The sequence below is a fragment of the Salminus brasiliensis genome, chromosome 13, assembly GCF_030463535.1.
Source record: "Salminus brasiliensis chromosome 13, fSalBra1.hap2, whole genome shotgun sequence".
In the NCBI taxonomy this organism is placed as follows: domain Eukaryota; kingdom Metazoa; phylum Chordata; class Actinopteri; order Characiformes; family Bryconidae; genus Salminus; species Salminus brasiliensis.
The window spans coordinates 3328040-3334842 of NC_132890.1; the positions used below are offsets into that span (position 1 = coordinate 3328040).

Below are 6803 nucleotides of genomic sequence, written 5' to 3' on the forward strand. Positions count from 1 at the left end.
GGGCATTGGCTAATGGGTCTCCTCCTGTGGAAAGCTGAGCGACTCTCATCTGGTACTCACATTCTTTGCTAGACGTAGAGGAATGAGAGACAGATTTATTTATGTGAGACGAAGGCTTCTCAGGCTGGGTCCCGGAGTTTGGAGTCGTGCAACACCACCACCACCCCCCCCCCTTTCTCGTGGCCCCTGAAACCCCTTTCCTCTGGAAAGAATGCTGCCCTTCCCCCTACATGTCCATCTGAGAAAGCTCAAGTGTGTGTGAGTAGTGTGTAAAATTGTACTGTAGTGAGTAATGTGACAAATGGTGACATGGTAAGTTCCCAGTGCAGTAGATAAGCAGAAATCTGAGTAATGCATCCTCAGTGCTTTCACTTTGCGTGGGCACTGGGACACTCCGCTCCATTCGGCATTTTCCAGATGTTTTTGGCTTTGTTCCAGAGTATTCCCAAAAACAGCTCAAACTCAGGCGTGGGATATTCATGTGAAGGCATTTTCAGAAATTACACCGAAGACGTTTGGATTTTGTTCTGGGAAGTTTAATGAAATATTACAATGATTTCAGACTAGTTTCAGACTAAACATCATAAAAAGCCTGTGGATTCGTTTAGCAGATAACCAGTGATAGTGTTGAGGGGTTATCACTGTCTGTCTGACATTATTTTCTCAATTTGCTCTCCATGCTTGACCATGATATTCATTTTCTGCCTCTCGCTATGACAGGCCATAGTTTAGGCCACTTCATCCGTAAGTATTAATATTATTATTATAATTATTATCAATACAGCTATTCAGTTAACATTCTGGACCCTACTGAGTTTGTTTTCATAATATAGCTGGAAAATCTATCTATTATGTTTCATGGTGATTGATGCTAAAGCTTGCGTATTGCATGTACGTAGGTAATACACCTGATTCTCATTACATCATCAGTGGTTGCAGGGAAGAACGCGTTTTAATATCTAGGCACACTTCGACACTATCTAGATTGTTGCCTAGGTCTGAAGTGCTTGTCCCATTTGCAGTTACTCTCTCACAGCATGTCCATGTGTTTTATATAAGGTCATTGACAGTGTCGACAGCTGTGCTCATCGCCTGCTCCATGTCTCCCAGCATAACCAACGGGTCAGAGTTCAGGGTCAGAGATGTGGGGTCAGCACTCTCATCACAGTTCAGAGGAGGTTCTGCTGGTGCTGCGTCCTGTTTCATGCACACCAACGATTCCTCAATCTCAAGTGGTGCTTGAGTATCGACATGACTGGGGAGGCCTGGGTTCTTCTCCGCCTCGGGTGTAACGTCTTTAACCGTCGCTGCAGAAACAGGCTCTGGAAGGAGGCACTCGGCGATAGGCTGCGACAGTAGCAGGTCCTCCACGGTTGAAGGTTCTGATGGCGGTTGTGCTGGTTCTTCAGGAGGTTCAGAGATGGACAAATCAATTTTGGGTTTAGCCTCGACTGAAATATCTACCAGGGGATTATTCTTGGCATCCTGAGCTGGAGCTGGAGCCGGAGCTGGAGCTGGAGCTGGAGCTGGAGCTGCAGCAGCTGCCTCCTCCACTGTAGGGTCATCCTTCACGCTGACTGCTGCCATCATGGCTTCCACTGCCCCCAAACCCTTGTTTACGATATCTTCAACGGGGGCAACAATCTGTTCGCTGACATTGCTCACTATTTTCTCCACAGCTTGCGTGACGCTCTCCAGAGGTCCAGATTCGGAGGCCGGCTCAGGACCCACTTCTGTGGGCTTGGGTTCAGCCTCAACCTCGGCACCATCGGGCTTCTGCTCATTATTCTCATCCGCAGCTAAAACCTCTGCTGTTTCAGGCTGCTCTGTGGCCGTGGTCTCCGCTGCCACTACCTCTGCTCCTGCAGCAGATTCACTCTTTCTCCGACTCAACTTTGCTCCCATTCTTCTCGCTACAAAACACACAGAACATCAGATATACCACATGTTATTTATTTGGATCATTCCAAGCTCTTTCTTCATTCAGGGACGTGCAAAGCAGGCCACAGTCCAGTGCTTGGACTGCCTCACAGATACGAAGACTCAGCACTTGGCCTACAAACACAATGAAACTGCTGCGACTTCAGAATTACAGAAGATGCATGTTCCCTGCTAATGTCGGAATCGTGACCCGAGACCCGAGACCTGAAACCTGAGACCTGAAAACGCAAAGCCGACACTTTGCGTTTTGGCAAAGTGATCCACTAAACAACCACGAGGAAGACGAATTGGGGCACCATCACCATTTTGAACTGGAATGAGTTTGACATCGTAAGAAGCAGGCAGGCAGCAGGAAGTGGCCTCAGCAGGAAGGACCAGATCAGATAGAATAAAAACATCCGTAAGCTTTGTGCATGCCAGTTAGGGGAACACCACTGTGGGTGGGTGTGTGAGTGTGTGTCCATGCGCAAGAATTTGGCATGTTGCGTTTCAGGGCCTTTGCCACGTTGCCCAAGTAGAGAACTGCACAGGCACACTGTACGTAGGTTCAGTTGTCCTTAGATAGGATAAGAAAGACTAAAAGCCACAAGGAAAAGCAGCGGGATTATATGGTTGGTCATTATATGGGCCTTTAACTTGAACTGCTGCTGCAGTGTCTGGATAAAACCAGTTAGTATGAGAGTGAAAGTCTGCCAAGACAAGCTGTCTATTTTTCCAGTCTGTACATGTAATTAGAAGCACTGTCTTTTCCATCACTGTCATGTCATTTTGCATTACATGTCTCCCATGAACGGGTTTGGCTGGAGCGTGGCACTCTAAAGCGGATCGAATTCCTGAAGCTAATGCAGCGTCGACTGGTCGCTTTTTCTCTGGGGATGGGCGATGCCGCTCTACTGCACTTTTGAGCCGATACCAAGTAAAACCAAGGTTAGTACACTGATACTGATGCTGATACTTTTGAAGGTCTGATTCTACAACGACAGTGTAAATGTGGACATCACAAAACAAAACACCCCTTGCTTTAACCCATTATACTCTTTTAAGACTTTTATTACACCCGAAGGATGACTAATCAAACGACCAATCTGGCTGAGTCGCTCCTAAATTATAACAGTGTGTGTTGGAGGCTGGGGGGGTGAGGGGGGGCAGGAACCACTGGTGGCTCGGAGGAGTTTAAAAGGGGATAAAAGCTTTGAAAAGTAGTAAAAAAAATGAGTTTCTCCACTACCTCCCATCACAGAGCAATTACATGTTGATGAAGGCAGAGGGCAGCTGGAAAAGTAGTTCCCATCCTGCACATTTAAACTTCCAATCTTCTTGACTTTGTCAGAGTTCAGAGTATCGCTGTATTTAGTGAACTGTATTTGAGTCTGTGTGAATACTTTCTGGACATTTCTTAAGATAAAGTGTTCAAGATTGTCCAACTTGTGTCTATAAGGCTGAGGCACCAGTTCAGACAAAGCAGACCACTGAACCACGCCTTCTTCCAGCATACTGAACATGGGTCCCATTAAGGAGCACTGTTATTAAAGAGTGAGGCTATAGCATACTATTATTAGCAGTATTTTTTCCACTTCTGTTAAGATAGAAAAGACATACTAAAATGCCTGAATCTGTCAAAGACCCTGACCCTGCCAGCTGCTTGTTTTTGTTTGTTTGTTTTTTTTACTAAGAAAGTTACTATTAAAGCATTAAACTGCTGGTAAACTGATTAGTAAAGCAGAAGATCAGTGAGACGATCAAAGAGAAAAGTGCAGGGCTCCTGTTTTTGTATTTTTTGCCTACTCATTCATAGTTTTGCCATTAAATATTTAGGCATCCACCAATAAATGTGCTGTAACTTCTGTAGAGTTAAAGTCTGAGTCAAAGTAGAAGCCAAAAAGCAACTTAATCTGAGTAAAGTAGTCCCGAGTAAGAAGCACAACAAGCATTAGCCTTTAAAACACTAAGAAAAGCATGACCCAAGCTGTAAACTACATAAACTGATGAAGTAAATGAGTAGAAATGTCCAGTTGCCACCCACCTCTTTTGCCGAATGGTGCAGGCACTACAGATCCGGGGCTGCTCTCGACTGACTGACCGACTGTCTAACTGACTAACTGTGTGACTGTCCGAGATGAGTTGAGTCCTGCGGCCCCTCCCTCCTTACAGTCCTGTCCAAGAGTGCGCCTTCATAGGCTGCCCAGCCCTGCCCTTTAAAAGAGAGCAACTTCCAAACTGCCTTTTTTCCCCCCTGCTTTCTAACTGTGTACATCATTGCTTGCTTAACTGATTGTAAGCAAGCCCTGTAATGACATTAACTTTACGTTCAGTGTCAGATTCCTTTGGTAGCTTGTCAGGATGAATTAGTACTAATGCACTTCAGTGGTGGAGCAAGGCTGCCTGCCGTTGGAGCCTTTTGGCTTGGAAATAAAACTGTCTTCCATAATTCCAGTTGAACCAGAAGCGCCCTGCAGCCCATTGTGGGTGAGTCTGAGTCTGTGGTTTTCCACTTTGCTGCTGTCATTGCACAAAAAGGCAAAGACTTCATACCAAATGACCGCTGAGAGCACAGTCATGCTCAACGCTGCGTGCAAATGCTGCAGACACAGTCAGTGCACGCCCTAATGCTGTGAGCAGATGGGCGCAAGACTTTTATAACAGGAGTGTTGGGTGGTGTATTAGGTATTACAATATACAACAAATTTCCATCTGTTGTTTTTTAGCAGTATTAAACAAAAAACATGATACACTACATGTCCAAATGTTTCTGGACACCACTTCTAATGAAGGCGTTGTAGAGAAGGGGATCTGTAGCAGATTAATATGAACCTATTGGCACCATGCTGCCTAATGTCAGGCATGGGCTATAGAAGGGTATAAAGCCCCCCAGCTTGAGCTGTGGAGGAATTGTGTTCTCTGGAATGATGGTGATTCTCCATCCAGTATCAGTTGAGGATGAGGTGGGATGACCATCCAGCATCGTAATCTCACTAACTTTCTTGTCGCTGAATGCAGTCAAATCCTCACAGCAATGCTTCTTCACATTCTAGTAGAAAGCCTTTCTCCCTGGACAGTAGGGACAGTTACTCCAACAAAAGCAGGGTGAACTCTAAGGGAAACTAGGGTTTTATGTTTGGAAGAAACAAGAAATAAGCAATGTCTCAATACTTTTGTCCATGTAGTGTATTAAAGGTATCCCAAGTAGCCTAATCCATCTGCTTGGAAATGCTTAATTAAAATACATTAATAATAATAATAATAATAATAATAATAATAATAATAAGTACTTAGTTTTCAACACTACAAGGCTGTGCAATTTTACCCAAACCATCATGGTGTGGACTGTACCAGCCATAACAATAAAACCACCTGTCTAATATTGTTTAAGTCCTGCTGGTGGCATCAAAACAGTTCTGACCTGCCAAGGCATGGACTCCACAAGACCTCTGAAGGTGTCCTGCTGTGGTATCTGGCACCAAGACTAAGATTACCAGCAGATCCTGCAGCAAGTCCTGTAAGTTGTGAGGTGGGGCCTCACATGAGCATCATTGAGGCTTGGGCGCCGTTCAATGGCCCAGTTGGCGGTTTACTGGTTATCCTTCCTTAGAGCACTTTTGGTAGGTACTGACCATTGCATACACTGAATACCCCCAAAAGACCCTTCTGATGCTTTTGGAGATGTTCTGACCCAGTCGGCTTCCACCGCATCACCTGACTGTTCACTTGCTGCCTTGACCGGAACCACTGTAGATGCAGATAACCGATGTTATTCACTTCAGCTGTCACTAGTTTTAATCTCATGGTTGGTGTTCTTGGTGTACTTCTTCTATCTTCCATCATTCCCATGTGCATGTTTGTATACACAGCTCTGGCTGCTTCAGCGTGATCAGGATGTCCACCAGATGGAGATATAGAGCTTTTTTATTTTCGCTCCTACAGAAAGAAAGATCCCCGTCCAGAATTAAAGGGCTGGTTGGATTTCAACAATTCCCATCTTTGATTGGTTTGCTTTTGTGCTTTTTTCCCCTCCAGACTCCTTTTATTCTCCCTGTTTCATGGTTAATCTCTGCTGGTTTGTGGAGCTGTAACTCTGGAGCAGAGAGGATGTGTGCTTGTGTAATGAGAGTGATTGAGAGATGAGGCGGGGATCAGTCCTAACACTCTATATCCCTTCATGTCTCTCTCTCTCTGTCTCTCTCTCTCTCTCTGTCTCTCTCTCTCTCTCGCTCTTGCTCACTCCCTCTCTCTCTCCATGTTGTTTTAGGAGGAGGTTTTGGCAGAAAGAGTAAATACCCAGGGATGATTGGAAACATCTGTGTCAAGAAGAAGGGAGGGTGAATTTGAGACAGCACCAATCTCTCTCTCTCTCTCTCTCTCTCTCTCTCTCTGTGTGTGTGTGTGTGTGTGTGTGTGTGTGACTGGCCTGACCTTAGCAGACTTCTGAGTGAATGCTAAATTAGAGAAGCCCTGAAAAACCCTCTCAGAGCTACTTTAAAATCTTTCATTTCAAATGAACACGCAGCGGCTGAAGGGCGCGCCCCTTTAATGATGCTGTGTGGGACGCAGTGTCTTTGTGGGCTCAGTATCCCCCTGATGAGGACGATTAACATCTATGACTGACTGAGAGTCTGAGGACCTGTACCTTATACTGACAGTGTACTGAACGTGTGCTGCAGCCACTACGGCCTCAAAAAAAATAACATCAACATCAAGATCCGTCCCTGCAAGTCCTGCTCCTTGTCCAGGTGTTCTCTGGCCAACCTTAGTCTTGCCCTGGTTCCCGTTTTCCTCCCCTAAACATCAAGCTTGCACAGCCTCTGTCTGATGGTGGATGCTGTACTGTGACATCAGCTGTGGTACAAGAGCTACCGGCTACCTGC

The 6803-nt window shown here is 45.5% G+C and overlaps 2 protein-coding genes across 3 annotated transcripts in view; one reads left to right on the top strand and one right to left on the bottom strand.

Annotated features, from left to right (window-relative positions):
* The first annotated feature begins 68 nt into the window (after positions 1 to 68).
* Positions 69 to 6803, top strand: part of neto2b (neuropilin (NRP) and tolloid (TLL)-like 2b) — a 25928-nt gene continuing 19193 nt past the window's right edge. For both annotated transcript variants that reach the window (XM_072694591.1, XM_072694592.1), the window contains exons 1-2: positions 69 to 2868; positions 6188 to 6257. The gene's annotated coding sequence lies outside the window, so the exon portion shown is untranslated. The remainder of the gene's footprint in view (positions 2869 to 6187; positions 6258 to 6803) is intronic.
* Positions 521 to 4066, bottom strand: LOC140574692 (uncharacterized). Its single transcript, XM_072694593.1, has 2 exons — positions 3965 to 4066; positions 521 to 1913 (listed from the first exon to the last, which is right to left on the bottom strand). The coding sequence occupies exon 2, from the start codon at positions 1903 to 1905 to the stop codon at positions 1051 to 1053; it is 855 nt and encodes a 284-aa protein (XP_072550694.1). The 5' UTR covers positions 1906 to 1913; positions 3965 to 4066; the 3' UTR covers positions 521 to 1050.

Excerpts from the sequence above, each read along its gene's own strand:
- LOC140574692 (XM_072694593.1), bottom strand. The coding sequence starts at position 1,905 with ATGGGAGCAAAGTTGAGTCGGAGAAAGAGTGAATCTGCTGCAGGAGCA.